A 17,241-nucleotide genomic window follows, 5' to 3' on the forward strand; every position below is an offset into this window, starting at 1 on the left:
TTTATGGAAGAAAGGCTTTGTTTTCACCCACAGTTAAAGGTACAGTCAGTCATGGCAGGGAAGTCAAGGAAAGCAGGAGCCGGATGCAGCTGCTCACATCACATCCATCATCAGGGAGCAGAGAGGGAAAAGTGCATACTGCTGCCCAGAGCCCTGCCGAAGGAATGGTACCCACCCACAACAGAGTCTTCCCACATCAATTAAAGTAGTCCAAACCAGCCAACCAGACCAAACCAAACCCCACCGGCATGCTCAGAGGCCCATGTTCAGAGGATTTTAGATTCTGTCAAGTTGACAATGAACAGTAACTGTCACACTGCCCTGGAGTCTGTGCCCTAAAAGGAAGTCACACTGGAATAATAAGGCCTATTTGCTGAGCACCTACTAAGTACTTCTTCACATGGCTTTTTACTCCCTTCAACACTGAGAGGCAGGTTATTATGGGTCCATTTTAGAGATTAGGAAACCAGGCCTTAGAAGGACTTAGTATATTTCTAAAGCCTCACTGAAAGTTGCAGAGCTGGGATTTGAATCTGGATTTGCCTATGTGAGTTTGGAGCTGGTGATTTTTAACTGCTTTGTATTTATTTACCATTCTGTTTTTATGTGTATAGATGTTTTGCCTTCATCTCTGTCTGTGTACCATACGCATGCCTAGTATCCACAGAAGTCAGAAGCAGGTGTTGGATCCTCTGAGACTGGAGCCATCTTCTGGATATTGAACCCACAACTTTGGTGCTCTTAACCACCGAGTTACCTCTCCAGCCCCTAGAAACAAATTATTTAGAAATAAATATTTTGTTATTTTATTTTATTTTGATTTTTTGAGACAGGGTTTTTCTGTGTAGCCCTAGCTGTCCTGGAACTCCCCCTGTAGACCAGACTAGCCTTGAACTCAGAGATCCACCTGCCTCTGCCTCCCAAGTGCTGGGATTAAATACATGTGCCACCACTGTCCTGACAAGACAGTGATTTTTTTTTATAAATGTATTTATTTTACATCAAACCACAGTTTTCCCTTCCTCCTCTCCTCCCATCCCCTTCTGCCACCCCACCCTGTTCCCACCTCCCAATCCACTCTTCCTGTTTCTGTTTAGGAAAGGGCAGGTCTCCTATAAGTATCAACAAAACATGACATATCGAGTTGCAGTAAGACTAAGTACCTCCCTGTGTAGGAGCTAGTCAGTAATAAGTCTAATCTAATGGCCAAGCAGTTATAAATAATATTAAGTCTCTGAGTGATTATTTTATAAGTGGCTGCAGGTCTGTGGGGATCCGAGAAACCTTCCAACCACAGGGTATAGATCTAAACAGAGAATCCTCAACAGAAGAATTTCAAGTGGCCAAGAAACACTTAAGGAGATATTCAACATCCTTAGCCATCAGGGAAATGTCTCTGACTCTTTTATTGGCTTTTGGGACCCTACTTCCCATCCTGGGTCACCTTGCCCAGCCTCAATACATGGGGAGGTACTTAGTCTTATTGCAACTCGATATACCATGTTTTGTTGATACTTATGGGAGACCTGCAAATCAAAATGACTCTGACATTCTGTCAGAATGGCTAAGGTCAAAGCACAAAGGATGTGGAGCAAGGGGGACACTCATCCACTGCTGGTGGGAGTGCAAACTTGTACAGCTACTTTGGAAGTCAGTGTGGCGGTTTCTCAGAAAACTGGGCGTCAATTTACCTCAAGACCCAGCTATACCACTCTTGGGCATATAACCAAAGGATGCTTAAGCATACCACAAGGACACTTGCTCAACTATGTTCATAGCAGCTTTATTTGTAACAATCAGAACCTGGAAACAACCCAGATGTCCCTCAGCCAAGGACTGGATAAAGAAAATGTGGCACATTTGCACAATGGAGTACTACTCAGCTGTTAAAAACAGGACACCAGGAAATTTGAAGGCAAATGGATAGAACTAGAAAAAAATCATGAGTGAGGTAACCCAGACCAAGAAAGATAAACATGGTATGCACTCACCAATGTGTAGATATTAACTGTAAAGGATAACCATGCTACCATCCACAGACCCAGAGAGGCTAGGTAACAAGGAGGGCCCAAGGGGTACTCATGGATCTCACTGGGAAGGGGAAATAGAGACCATCTCCTGGATGAATTGGGGACAGTGATTTAAAACCATGTCCCTGAAGTCCAGCTCAGTCTGTTGGCAGTAGTTAGTCATGTGTATGTTATACAGACTCTCCTCAGAAGCAAATGTGTGTTCACATGGCCTCTCTGAAGGCCACTAACATTTGTAAAGATATCCTTGGGGTACCTGGTTCTCCATCCCAAATCTTCATGGTGGCAGAGAGGGAACAGTTGACCAGAAAATGTTCTATATATTATCCAGAGTTACTTCCCTACTTTCTTTCTGTTCCAACTTACAACTCTTGTTTTTGTGAGTTTGTGTGTGTGTGTGTGTGTGTGTGTGTGTGTGTGTGTGTGTGTGTCCCCACCCCTTGCCTCCTGAGACAGGGTTTCTCTGTGTAGCTTTGGCTGTCCTGGAACTCACTCTGTAGACCAGGCTGGTCTTGAACTCACAGAGATCCATCTGCCTCTGCCTCCCAGAGTGCTGGGATTAAAGACATGTGCTACCACTGCCCAACTATTTTTATGTGTGACCTTTACTCAGTTACTTTCCTACTTTCTTTCTGTCCCAACTTATTGATCTTGTTTTTATGTGTGAACTTTACTCACTTGGGGTCAATCCTTTGGGTCACATGAAAATAGAAAAAAAAATCAACAAATATAGATTTTATATTCTACCCCAGGACAACTGGCCTCCTGTGTTCCACAAAGCTGGCAGTTGTATAAGATACTTGCAAATAGGTTTATATGAGTGAGGTCTTGAGAATGAATAGGGCTTAAATGACCCTATTATAGGAACGAGGAAGTGCGTGAGTTGAAAAGACAAGGAATAACTCTTTAAAATAAACATAACCAACCAAAGTCCTTCTGGCCTGGGAGTTTCTGGCAAGCTTTATATTCTATGCTGGGTGGGGATTATATGTACAGTCTCAATTAGGTCTCCAGGTTGGTAGCTAACTTGAATTCCTTCAATGAACAGGGGAAAAAGACCAGGCCATTTCAGTACCAATCTGCCAGTCATGGCCCTGCACTTCCTGTTTTCAGTTCCTCCATGTTCTACAGGACTTTGAACTTCAGTTCCCTGAGTTTGACCCTGGTACTGGCTAAGGACTCTGGTACTTTTCCTGCCTTGAGTGTATACTCTCATACTGTATTGGCCCCTGTGTTGATCTGGCCTCACCCCGTGCCTAACTCTGCAAATAAGCAGCCAGACCTGACTATATATTGATTTTGTTGGTGATTATGTAACTCTCAGGTTGTGAGCTGGGGCAGGGGCTGGATGACAAGTAGTTATAACCCTTGAGGTCTGATAGAGTGTAGGGCAGAGATAGATAAGTTCCTAGGACAAGATGCAGGAGCTCACATCTCAGGGAGGGGCAGAAGCAGTCAGTGCTGGTCCTTGGATGAGGGTTGAGGGTAGAGTCACCCACTTTACCTGTCTCTGTGTCCCCACCTGGGTGTAGTGGTAACTGATGGGCCATTATACACACTAAGATGCTTTTGCTACAAATGATAGAAACTAAGATTCACTGATGAACTATGAGTAGTATTTAAAAAAGGGGGGGGGATGTGAGCCAGGTGGTGGATGCACATGCCTTTAATCCCAGAACTCAGGAGGCAAAGGCAGGTGGATTTCTATGAGTTCGAAACCAGCCTGGTCTACAGGGCGAGTTCCAGGACAGCCAGGGCTCCATAGAGAAACCCTGTCTTGAAAAACCAAATAAATAAATAAAAAATAAAAAGGTGATGTGTGAGAGTAGAAGTCATGTTTTAAGTTTTAATTACTATGCCTAAGAGATCCATGAAGTAAAAATTCCTCTAACCTGTAAGTCCCTTGCCCAAGGATAGATACTTCCTGAAATACTGGAGACTGTTGTTTATGGGAGATAACAAGCCACATGTTTTCGCTCCTTTACACAAGTTTGTTTGATTCAACTGTACTGGATGTGCTTGATCACATGTAAGCAGGAGGTATGTCAGGATGCATGCTTGCCTCTGATTGGACCTGGTGGGAAATAAATGGCCTTATGAGTGTGCCTTTGTAAGCCTTGGCAAAATTGACTTGTGGCCATGTTTTGAGAACCCAGGAATGGACCTGGCCAGAGTCCATCATCCTGGCCAATATTTAATTAAAGCTTGTTGAAAATTTGGCTCAACACTGTGGCAGTGGTCTTATTCTCACCCTCTGGGATTAACAGAGGCTGCAGGTCCATTGATGGACAGGCTGGAGAAACAGACCATAGAAGATACACACCATAGAGTATTTTCAGCTTTAAAAGAGAGTGACATTCTGATGAATGCTACAACATGGATAAACTTTGAAGGTGGGATATTGCTTGACATAAGGCAGTCACAAAAGGAAAACTACTATGTAAATCCACTTCCTGGAACAGTGAAGTTCATGAAGACACAAGGTAGAAGGATGGTTACCAGGGCTGGGGAGGCAAGACTAGTGACGGTAATCAATGGGTACAGAGCTTCCGAGTGAGATGATGAGACAATTCTGAGATGAGTAGAAGTAATGGCTACACAAACATGTGAGTATACTGAACTGTACATGCAAAAATGATTAAGACAGAGAATCTTATATGTATTTGAATACACATGCAAAACCAAACCAAACCAATGAATGTTATTCCAGAGATGCAAAATAGCACCATGGCCTCATAGGATTTTTATTTTTATTTTTTTGTTTGGACAGATAATAAGATGCTGGGAGAATATCATGGAACTAAAACAGGAGCTGAATCCCCAGCTTGGAGCAAGGTCAGGAGGCAGGACAACTTGGCAACTGCAGGGCAAGAGCTCATAGGCCAGTGGTTCTCAACCTGGGGGTCTGAAAAATCAGATAGCCTGCATATCAGATATTTACATTATGATTCATAACAGTAGCAAAATTACAGTTATGAAGTAGCAATGAAATAATTTTATGATTGGTGGTCACCATAATATGAGGAATTGGGGTAAAGGTTGCAGCATGAGGAAGGTTGAGAAGCACTGTTAGACTCTTCCTGTAGGATGTCTCCAGAAACCGCTCAGTGCTCCCAGCTTCTGAATTTCCATTCTTTCTGGGAGAGTCTGATTGGCCAGCTGGGTCAGGTGGATGAGCTTGACCTAGGAGGCATGGTCGAGTCTTCCAGCACCACCCCTTTGAAGCAGTTATGAGGGTTCTTTTTTTTTTTTTTTTTTTTTTTTTTTAGCAGATTTCAGTTTCTTGGTCAGTTCTTAGAATCATTGCTTCACCGCATTATTTGTTTCTTAATCGTTTAACTTTAGCTGATTTGTTTTGTTTGCCTGCACAACAGCATTTTGGGAGGAATGTTGAATTCTGTTGGAGTCAGGTCGCTGCTGTTGAGCTGAAGACAGAAGAGGAAAGAGAAGGGGAAATCTAGCCTCTGTCCTTGTGTGATGGAACTCCCTAGTCTCTGTCCATGTGTGATGGAACTCCCTAGTCTCTGTCCTTGTGTGATGGAACTCCCTAGTCTTTGACCTTAACAAAGTTATTAAGGCATTGTAAAGAAACCCCCGGAAAAAACTTGAGATTAAATCTCTCTTGAGTTAGCAAAAATGTTAATAATCTAATCAGCAACCAAGGACATTTATTGCAAGCATGAAGTGTTTATCCCCAACCTGACTTAATGCACTTTTCCTGTCCTACATTGGTGGAAGGTGGATCTGTACCTCTTCTGAGTCTGCCAGCCTCTATGTGCATTCCACCCCAGGAAGATTGAGTAAGGAGGGGACAGCAAGGCTTCTACAAAGGTAAAAACTGCTAATGTGGGTATTCTCATCCCAGCCTGCTAAAATAAAAGTGTACACACACACACACACACACACACACACACACACACACACACACACTTTTTTTTTTTTTTTTTTTTTTTTTTTTGAGACAGGGTATCTCTCCATAGTTTTGGTGCCTGTCCTGGATTTTTCTCTGTAGACCAGGCTGGCCTCGAACTCACAGAGATCCACCTGGCTCTGCCTCCCAAGTGCTGGGACTAAGGGTGTGCACCACCACTGCCTGGCTAAGTTATATCTTTTTAAAGACAGGAATTATGGAGCCTGGAGAGATAGTTGAGTGGTTAAAAGACACTTGCTACTCTTGCAGAGGACCCAGGCTCAGTTCCCTGCACCTACATGGTGGCTCACAACCATATAATTCCAGTTTCAGGGGACCCAAGGCTCTCTTTGGACCTCCTCAGGCCACCAGACACACATATACATGCAAGCAAAACTCTCACACACATTAAGTAAATAAATTGAAGATCAAAAAACAACAAATAACAATGGGAGAAAACAGAGCCAGGAAAAGAATAAGATAGATAGAAAATTCAAGAGTTCTATGAGGCTTTTAATGGGTCAAGGTACAGAGGTTAGAAATGGGCTGTCTGGGAACTGGAACATACGGAAAACTGGTGGATTGATGTGAGGCAAGGAGAAGCAGGTAAAGGATGAGAAAGGTAGCTTTCTCCGCACCAAGAACACGTTGGAGAAGGTCTGGATATGGCCCAGTGGTTAAAGTGCTTGCCACCCAAGCATGTGGACAGGTGTTTGGATCCCCAGAACCCACACAAATGCCCAGTGGGTGTGGTGGCCCACCTATAATTCCAGCCTCAGTTGGTGGAGACAGGGGATCATGAGCAATCTGGCTAGCAAGACTAGCATATCAGACTCTCTGGGTTTGATTGAGAAACCTTGCCTCAGGGAGTAAGGTGGGAGAGTGGTGAGGATGATTCCTTATCCTTAGGCTTACATACACACACACACACACACACACACACACACACACACACACACACACACACACACACGAAAAGAGGGATAAAAAGAATATGTTTTAGCTAGATATGGGGGCACATACCTGTGATCCCAGCCTTTAGGAGGCCAAGGTAGGAGGATTACTGTGTTTGAGGCCAATATGGGCTACATAGGGACTTGAATGACAGAAAATCCTATGAGAGAGAGAGAGAGAGAGAGAGAGAGAGAGAGAGAGAGAGAGAGAGAGAGAGAGAGAGAATATGAATCTACTTTCTACTTCCCCTAACTTTGACATTTCTTTTCAGGACAGAGACAATTCAAAGAACTGTTCTTTATTTTGGCCACTGGTTAAAACAGTCTGCTCCTCTGCCCCTGGCTGTGACATTGCATGGCCATGTTCTCACAGGCTTTCTCCTCCATCCCCCAAACCAAGGCTTCCATAGAAACATAATCATCAAGGACTGAGGAGCTGGGACTGACCTCTGGTAACCGCAGACTAGGCTAAATTCTTGTGAGGCATCAAAGGTATTTTGGGATCCTTGATGTACTCTTTGACCCATTCCTCATTAGGGTTGGCACAGACTTCTAGGTTCTTCTTGGTGACAAAGCTGTGGAGACAGAGTTAGACTGTCATGGCCTGTGGTACATGATGGGGTGTTCCTGCAACTCGCATAGCTCATGTTTTCTAGAGCCTTCCTGTGCTTCTCTGTATGGGTCCCCCAAGGCCTCTGTGGCCTTTAGACCTGACCTTCCCTTCTTCAGGACCTTACTGGTTCAGACTGGACACCCAGGCTTGGGTTTTATAATGGTAGTAATTTATTGAGTGACATCATTTTAAGTGACAAAAAACAAGGATTAAACCCAGACCATGGAGAGCTGAAGCCCAATCCCTTAGCCACAATCCAAAGGAGTCTAGGATGGAGACTTCTTTCCTGTGCATCCCATTCCTGCTCCATTTCCCCCTCCCATCTCCATGGAGATATATGTGGGAAATGCTTACATGATTCCTGGCAGGTGGCAGCTGAGGGCCTCTTTGTATCCCGCCACCCGTTTCTTTGGCAGTACTTTCTCATAGTACTTATGGCAGCAGTTGGGTAGAGGTTTTATCGACTCAGGCATTCCTGAAGGAGTCACATTGTGAGTTGAGTCAAGGAGCAGAAAAGGAAGCCACGGCGCTCACCTCCCTCTTCCATCCGTTATATCCCACTCCTATGATGAAGAAAATGTCCAGTCGCAGGGACTGATGATAGCGTGATGGGTAATGGGGAAACTGAAAAGGACATATGTGCAGGGACATGCATGTGGCACCTTTAGCCTCTGAACTGAGTGTTATCAGGTGCAGCGAGCAACTCAGACGTTCACATTTGCCAAGGAACCGGGAGGAGTTGGCTCACTTCTGTTTCCTGGTGACCAGATTAAGCAAATAGGAACTGAGATGGTGCTACATGCCAGGCTCTATGGGGTTAAAACACGAAGAGGCTGCAAATTGCAGCCAACGAAATGGGTGCAGCTCATTGTTTAACTAATTCCGGCATCGTAGAAAGACACAAACACATCCACCTGTGTCTCCTGCATCTCTTACTCAGGATGACTGTTCTCCTTGACTCTACCCTTTGATACTATAGACCAGTTATAGGGTAAAGGAAGTGAAAAGTTAACTACAATTGCATGGGGTCCACTAGAGAACAGACGGGCAGGAGATGCCATGGGAGCAGAGTGAGGGCACCTAACCCAGTGTTGGAGCTGAGGGGAAGTCTCCAAGTGGGTGGTGGGGGCCTAAGTGGGTTCCCAGAGGATGAATAGGAGCTAGACAGAGGGTTTGTAGGATCTGGAAGAAAGCAATGGGGGAAGGCCTGAAGGTGTGTGTCTAGTGAGTGCTGAGCAGCTGGAGTAGCTAGAAAACAAGAAAGAAAGAGGGACTGAGAAGAGATGAAAATGGGGTGGGGAAGGACAGGTTACACTCCAGCCAAGCTATGGTGGATTCTGGACCCCATCCTGCAGGCGTTAGAGAGCCTGAGGTCTGGAAGAGCATGAGAAGGTGGGGCACGCAGGATGAGCGAGAGCAGGTCGAGAGCATGTGATCCAGGCCTCAGGTCAGCTCGGATCGGAATCTTGAGTAAAGGATTTTTTGTTTTGTTTTTTTGTTTTTTTGACACAGGGTTTTTCTGTGTAACAGTCCTGGCTGTCCTGGAACGTACTCTGTAGACCAGGCTGGCCTTGAGCTCAGTGATCTGCCTGCCTCTGCCTCCCAAGTGCTGGGATTAAGGATGTGCGCCGCCGCCGCCACCACCACCCAGCATGGAATAAAGGATTTTAATCATGGGTAATTTCTTAATTTCTCTGGGTTTTAGCTTTCTTATCCCTTAAATGGTGTAAAATGATATATGTGTATTTTTTTTTCTCCTAAGTGCTAGGATTAAAGTCGTGTGCAACCACCGCCTGGCATATATATATGTATATGTGCTGCCAAAGACAGCACAAAGATACTTTTATCCTAGAATCATGATGAAAATGTTTGAGAGGATGTCCAACTCAAGAGCCTGAAATACAGAGAAGCTCAATCCATGACTAACATATTTGAGGAAAATAATGGTGATGACTACTTGCCTTGGAAGTGGCTGTTTCCCTCCTCTGTGAGGCTGGGTGGGTACTGGCCTTGGCTAGTGGCTGCTGTTCTTAACCACGTCTAACTACTCACCAGTTGAGGATACTATCTAGGAAGTCAAGCTGGAGACCACCATCCCTTGCACCCAGACATTCAGAACACAAATCTTTTTGTCATCTTATCTCATGCCTGGGGCTGATGACTAGAGTCGGGAGCCCCATCTGACTGACTCGAGTTTTTGTCAGGCCATTGTCTCTTCCTCCAAGCCTGGACCCGCTGCTCTGAGATGACTGACTGTCCCAAAGGCCACCATGGCCTCTTCCCAACCACCAGACACACGTAATTCCTGCATAAATGACCGCACATAGTTCCCGTCAGTGATCCTCATGGCTTTGCTTATCAAATCAAGGTTTGCAAAGGTGAGGTCATCCTGAGAGTTCATGGACACACTGCACACCACTGCACTTGACCTTTGTTCCTCTGTGTGTCTGCACAGGTGGAGCCAGGCCAGAGTCTGTGCTTAGGGCAACCTTAAAAGCAAAAGGAAAGGCTATGGCGGCCTAAAGCAGTATGTGCGTAGAAGGGCTTAGTATTTTTGTGCCTCCTTTGTTACCAGGGACCCACCAGTGATGGCAGAGGCAAAGGGTAGGAGTGACCAAACACTATTCTCTGTAGGTCCCAGTTCCCTCTCTTTCCACAGCTCCACCACTGTTAACCCCTTTCATTTTTTCTGCAGACTTCATTTCGTCTTGGGGGTGGGGGGGAAACGGTGGGGTAGAGAAGGGAGTCATCGATCCTCAAACAGTGTGCTTGATCACTCCTTTGGGACTCAGTTTGATTGTCCAATAGCTCCAGCAATGTATGCCAGCACCGAGAGAGGCAAGGCTATCTAGGTTCAGACTTAGAACCAAGATTAGCTTTGTCTTTTTTTTTTTTTTTTTTTTTTTTTTTTTTTTTTTTTTTTTTAAGAAACAGGGTTTCTCTGTGTACTTTCGGTGCCTGTCCTGGATCTCGCTCTTTAGACCAGGCTGGCCTCGAACTCACAGAGATCCGCCTGGCTCTTCCTCCGAGTGCTGGGATTGAAGGCGTGCGCCACCACCTGGCTTTCCCCACCCCCCTTTATCATATGCATTTACAATGATTTCCCTAGTACTTTCTTATTTCCCTCCCAAATGATTCCTTCTGATGGCAAGATCCCCTAAGGAGACGTGCCATGGTTTCCTAGACTCAGCCACCTTTAGAATCTCTGGTCCCGACCAAGCCCAGCTCTACTAACAAGGAGCAAGGGAGGACAGCTGCTGGGCTTGAAGGGGCCCCAAGACTAATGCGACCAGAGACCTGACAGCACCTTTGGCACCACCCCTCTGCCATCGGCCTGTTCTCCCTTCTCATCTCTGGCTTACAGAGACACGTGACTCACTCGGCCGGTTGTAGAAAGCAGATGCTGTGCTGAGGATGGCGAGGAGGAGGAGGAGGCAGGTGAAGGAGACCTTCATCTTCTCGGTGGGGTGGGTAGTGCAGCGCCAGGGCAGAGCTGAAAGGAAATGCCCACCCAGCAGGCCGTCCTCACTCTGACTGCTCAGATCTCTGGACTCTGACCGCTTCGGAACGGGTGGTGGAGGAGGAGGTGGTGCTGGCTGAAAGAGAACGAGTGCCGTCCAGAGCTGGTGCACAGGTTCAGGGCTGTAGGACTGAAGTCTGCGTCAGAAGGTGAACGGAGGTCTGTGTGACAAGGATGTTCTGTCAGCGACCTTGTATGCCCTTCCTTGTTTAGTGGTGTGGTGGTATGACCACCCACTGAGGCCACAGACATTTAGAGGGGTAAGTGAGTTGTCAGGGCCACAGTAGGAGGTGGATAGGTTGTACCTAAAACAGAGCCTTTGATTTTCTTCTTTTTTTTTCATTTTTCTTTACTAAGAAATTTTCTACTCACTCTACATACCACCCATAGATCCCACCTCCTCCCTCCTCCCATCCCCAAGCCCTCCCTCCCAAGCCACCCTACATCTCCACATCCCCCAAATCAAGGTCTCCCACGGGGAGTCAGCAGAGCCTGGCACACTGAGCCTAGGCAGGTCCAAGCCCCTTCCCACTGCACCAAAGCTGCGCAAGGCATCACACCACAGGCACTGGGCTCCCAAAAGTCTGCCCATGCACCAGGGACGGATCCTGATCCCTCTGCCTCGGTGCCCCCCCCAAACAGTTCAAGCCAAACAACCGTCTTCCAAATCCAGAGGGCCTAGTCCAGTCCCATGGGGGCTCCATAGCCTCTAGTCTACAGTTCATGGGCTTCCATTAGTGTGGCCAGTCATCTCTACACGTCTTCCCATCGTAATCTTGACATCCCCCAGCCTGCAGAATCCCTCCTCTCTCTCATCGATTGGATTCCCAGAGCTCAGCCTAGTGCCTGGCCGTGGATCTCTGCATCTGCCTTCATCAGTCACTGGATGAAGAGCCATTGATTTTCACTATGTTTCCTACCACCACCTCTGTTGAGGTGGGGGGAGGACTGAGGGGCACCTCAGTTTCCCCTCAGTGATTGGCCTTTGGGAAGAGTAGAAAGTGGGTTAGAGAGAGTGAAGATTAAGACAAGGACAAGGTCTAGTGGCCAGTGAGGAGAATATCCCCCATCTCCAGTCCAAGAATGCTGAAAGGAGCTTGTACTCTCCCATGGCACAGATCCCTGGCACCCCATTTGTGTGTGTGTGTGTGTGTGTGTGTGTGTGTGTGTGTGTGTGTGTGTGTGTGTGTGTGTAAGTGCACATGTGTGTGCAGGTGCCTGCAGAGGCCAGATGAGGGTATTGGATCCTCAGGAGCTATATTCAGGACATTGAGATCTTCCCAATATGGGTGCTAGGGTGTTCTAGAAGAGCAGGAAACATTGTTAATTATTCAGACATCTCTCCAGCTTCTGGAGCAATTTTAGCTGCAACTAGCTAATGTCTCCTGAGTACTGCAAGTACACTCTCACCCAGCTGTATGGCTGTGGCCAGCTGTGCCCATAGAGGACACGATTTAACATGATGCATCTGCCAACCAGCTTATGAGGCACCTAGTTTGCCTTTTGCTCCTATGGCCTGGGCTCCAGCCTGGTGATCTCCATAGCATCCTTGTTCCTTTTGTTGTTCCAGGGACCAGTTCGAAGGCAGCATCCAGAGAAGAAGTGGAAGATGCAGGCAATTTCGCTGTGAATGGACTGTGAGGTTTAGAGGCACAGGTAAGTGTCTCAGGAGATGAACAATGGGAAGCAGGGGTAGAAGAGGGAATGTGCAGACTCTTAGGGGCTTTGCTGCCAATAAATGCACTTGGTCCCTGGTGGGCTCAGGGCAGTTAGTGGTAGAGGCAGCTACAGCTTTCTGTTATGATAGGGTTCACATATGTTGGGACCATTCCTTGGTCACTGAAAGGGTCTGAGGAAGCCTGGCTATATATTTCGTATTGTGGTCCCCTTGTGACCCTTGCCTTAGCCCACAAAACCTCATCTGTAAAACTGGGACCCGAGAAGGGTGGTTGGTAGATAAAACTTGCAAAAGGTACAGAAATGGATTACCCTTCAGATGAGAGCTTCATTGTCAGGCGAGAACTTTTTAAGAAAATTGTTAACGTCATGATCATGCCATAGGCAGTGTGAAGGAGTCCTGAAGGGAGGTGGGGGTAGGGGGAGACTTCAGTACCAGGGACAAAGAGAACTCCTTGCTCTTATAGGCTTCTGGGAGTAGGCAGGGGAGGTTCCCTATCGTGTGACTTAGCCTATGCACTAGAGTCCTGGAGGTTCTCTATAGGCCTGGGGGGAGGTCAGGAAGGCACTAGATAAGAGAGTAAAGCTAAGCCAGGGTATGGTGGTGAATGTCTTTAATCCCAGGACTTGGGAGGCAGAAGCAGGCAGATCTCTGTGAGTTCAGGGCCAGCCTGGTCTATGGCGGGCGTTCCAGCCAGTGCTACATAGAGAGACCTTATCTTGGAGAAAAAAAAGGGGTGGGGGGCAGAAAAGATACAACTCAAAGTTTCCTTAGTCAGGGGCTTGGGCTGGCCTGCTGCAGCAGCGGCGTGGGTGGAGGTGGGACTACAGGGCCAGAGCAGATGATGTCCCTCGGCTTTGGCCTCGGGATGGACAGTGATGATGATGAGGAGGAGGAAGGAGACAGTGGCGCAGAGACTTTCACCCTGTAGGAGCAGCTACAGGAGGATTGCTGGTTTGTTAGAGATTCTGAGGCTCTCAAGGTGAGGGAATGTTGAGAACTGATCACAGAGGCTAAACATTTTTGTAAATAAGAGGCAGGAAAGCGGTGATACCTTAGCAATTTTACATCCTGTCTACTTGCTAAGGGTGGCTTGAAGAAAGCTCAGAGAGCCAAGATTTAAAGAAGAAATTGCTCCCCATTTCCAGTGGCAATAACTCCTCTGTAACAATCCCTTTAGTCTTTAGGTGTTTACTATGTCTGTAGGATGGAGGACAGTGGCTCAGACTTAGCCAGAGATCTCAAGGCTGCTGTGTATTCTGTGCTCAATTCTTGCTCTAAGCCTGGAAGCAAGGCCACGTGGAGCTTGATGACTTGATCTGCTCATCTGGGATCTAGTGAAATGAGGTCTGGAGTCCCCCCCAAGTGAGGTCCCATCAGCCAGGCCCAGGAAATGCTCATTTAAATCCTAAAGTAGGCCCTCTAGTTCCCAGCCACACCACAGAATGAAGAAATGCATGGTACTCAGGAGAGGATTCCTTCTGTAATGGCTGTGATATGTGCTAGCCACTGCTCCTAATGGTTTATGATTATCAGCCCGTTTAATCTTTACAATGGCACCTGGAAAGACTGAGGCTCAGATGCAAAGCCTTTGTTTTAATAGTTGGTAAGTGAAACCAGGGTTCAAAGTCAGGCAGTTTGAAGTCTATGAGTTTTAAAGAAATATGGGAGCCCCAGGTTGGCTTGGATTCTCTACAGCTAGTCCTTAGTTGTAACTCTTCCTGAGCTTAGGGAACGGGGACCTTTAGGATCTTTTCCTGCTTCTGACTTTGTCATAGAGAGACTTTGTTTGGAACCATAGAGAATGCCTAATAAGGATGGATATCTGGTTTCAATGAATGGTGATGGCCTAAAGCTCTATGTTTGAAGTACCTAAGTCTATGTCCTTACTGGGGTAGAAACCCTGTAGCTGATGTATGGTTTCTGTTACAGTGTAGTTTATGTGCTGTGTATTAAACTTGCCATTTATTGGATGAAGCAGGGTGGGGGTGGGGGTGGGTCTCCGATAGGAACAGTGAATTATTCCTGTTTATACAATGATTTGGATGCAGGACAGGCTCTGTCTCTGCAGACCCTGAGTCTAGTGGTCTTTGTCATGCTGTTCTTTGGGGCCACTGTAGTTAGGGAGTTCATTAGTTTCTCCTCCTTACCTGGAATAATTAGTGACGGAAAATCTATTCTTTATCATTCTCACAGAATCTAGCATATAGTAGGCTGTCCTCCCACACCCTGCTCTTTCTCTTCCCTCCCTGCCCCAGTGTGTGTGTGTGTGTGTGTGTGTGTGTGTGTGTGTGTGTGTGTGTGTGTGAATCAATGCCAAGGGCTTCATGCATTACAGGTGAGAATTTGCCACTGAACTACAACTCCTGCCCTAAATACATGTTTTTAAGAGAAGGAATAGGGCTGAAGAGACTCTTGGGTAAGGCAATAGACATAGAAGCCTTGTGTGAACAAATGGAGGATTATTTATAATTAGTGAAGCAGAGGGTCCAAGACTCCTGTACTACCAGGCAAGCTACTTCTGTCATGCTACACTACCAAATACTTCTTTACACCACCAGTGAGCTTTCCTCCATGACCTCACTAGGAACCTACTGCTGTAGCCACAGCACTTACAATCACTGGGGGTACGTCTGGCTAATTGCCAGCATAGACACTCTCTCACCTAACCTGGTGCTTCCTTTGTCTAATGGCCTACAAAAGATGCCATTAGATGCACCCTAAGTACATTTCTATCTCAAAGGGATTCTTGGGGTCCGCTGTTTCTAGGGACAGCCCACTTACAGCCACCTCACAGCCTCTCGCTGACACCTCAGCCACTGCTGATGCACAAGGTGGCCGGATGTATGTCCACGGCTAACCCTGCCTGATGGCAGAAAGCCTGTTCCAGACCAAGGTGTCAGCCACCCTTCCTGTGAATCACCACGGGTCATCTCCATGACGGTGTGAAGGCGCAGCTCTGGGAATCTGGGCACGAAGCCTCCACGACTGAAAACTAGATGTAGACTGTAGAGTGCGGACCCAAGCAGGGTAAGCCCTGAGAACAGGGCTGTGAACAAGTAGCTGAGCATGGTGGCACACACCTTTAATCCCAGCGTTTAGGAGACAGGCAGGTGGGTGTCTGTGAGTTTGAGGCCAGCCTGGACTATATAGCAAGAAGTTCTGGAACAGCCAGAGATCTATAGTGAGATCTTGTCTCAAAACAAACAAACAAAAAGAAAGACAGCAACACAACAAAACAGAAAATGAGGATAAGAAACCTGAGCATGAATCTACCAGTCAGAGAAGACAGTTTCCCTTCCCTACAGTTCAGGCTGTGATAGGGGAGGGCAGTGCTCTTCCTGCACATAGAAAAAAGACAGCTGGGTAGGTCTACCACATCCCTTCAAAGCCCTGCTTGTGGGAAGTCCACATTCTTAGTCACAGGTATCAGGTTTTTATCTCCTGAGGGGATAAAGGAACCCAGGCCAGGAAACTCTAGTCGGAAGAAGTCTGTACCTACAGAATGAATGAAATAAGGAAGTAATTTTAGGGTATAAAAAATATAATTAGAAAGGGAGATAGAAAAGGAAAATCAAATGGAAACAATGCAGGAGATAAAAAATTCAATAATTCAAAAAGCTCATCGGGAAGCTTTGCCAACAGACAAGATCATAGAGAGGCCAGGAGAGCTAAGGAAGAGGAATGGATGACTCACTCAAAGTTCATGATAGTTTGTGTGTGTGTGTGTGTGTGTGTGTGTGTGTGTGTGAATGGAGCATGTGAGGTCTTTGGGATACCATAGATAAAATAAATCTATGACTTATGGGCCCTGGAGAAAAAGAAGAATTCCATGTCAGAGGCATAGAAAACATTTTCAGTAAAACTGTAAAAGAAAATTCCCCAAATTCTTGGTAACCAACTAGGGAGAAGCCTGGCCAGGTACAAGAGACAAACAGAGAAAAGAAAACCCCACATCACATCACAGTCAAAACACCAAAGATACAAAACAAAGAAAGCATATTGAAAGTCACAAGGGAGGGCTGATATGGAAGCACAAAAGACCCTGGCTAGCAAAAAGCACAGTGCTGGGGTTGTTACTCTATCCAACTCTGTAGTATAGCAATAAAAATGGCTCAGTACTGGCACAAAAACAGACAAGCAGGTCAACGGAATAGAAGACCCAGATATAAGCCCACAGAACTACAGATAACATGCCAGTTATATATAAATATAAAGATACCTAAATTCACATTGGAGAGAAGACAGCGTCTTCAACAAATGGTACCTGGAAAACTGATAACTGCATATAGAAGAATGAAACTAGGTCCTCATCTCTCACCATGCACAAAAATCAACTCCAAATGGTTCAAAGACTTTAACATAGACGTGAGTCTGCTGGAGGAAACATGGGACACACTTCAAGACATAGGGATAGGTGAGGACTTTCTGATTAGGACTCTAATTGCTCAGGAAATAAGGCTGATTATTGACCAATGGGACCCCATGAAAGCCCTGGCTTTGGTCATTAGCATTGCACACACACATGTGGTGACAC

General features: G+C 46.2%; 2 protein-coding genes across 2 annotated transcripts in view; both read right to left on the reverse strand.

Moving 5' to 3' along the window:
• On the reverse strand, window positions 1–12,487 carry Ccl16 (C-C motif chemokine ligand 16). The gene is made up of 5 exons (XM_076543994.1): window positions 12,437–12,487; window positions 10,886–11,102; window positions 7,861–7,981; window positions 7,341–7,468; window positions 1–768 (listed from the first exon to the last, which is right to left on the reverse strand). Exons 1-4 carry the CDS (start codon window positions 12,485–12,487, stop codon window positions 7,357–7,359), a joined length of 501 nt encoding a protein of 166 aa, XP_076400109.1. The 3' UTR covers window positions 1–768; window positions 7,341–7,356.
• The window catches only part of LOC102914706 (C-C motif chemokine 6-like), a 22,081-nt gene continuing 15,727 nt past the window's right edge, over window positions 10,888–17,241 (reverse strand). The window contains exon 5 of the transcript XR_013041812.1: window positions 10,888–11,187. The gene's annotated coding sequence lies outside the window, so the exon portion shown is untranslated. The remainder of the gene's footprint in view (window positions 11,188–17,241) is intronic.

This window comes from Peromyscus maniculatus, chromosome 8 (genome assembly GCF_049852395.1).
Source record: "Peromyscus maniculatus bairdii isolate BWxNUB_F1_BW_parent chromosome 8, HU_Pman_BW_mat_3.1, whole genome shotgun sequence".
Taxonomy (NCBI): domain Eukaryota; kingdom Metazoa; phylum Chordata; class Mammalia; order Rodentia; family Cricetidae; genus Peromyscus; species Peromyscus maniculatus.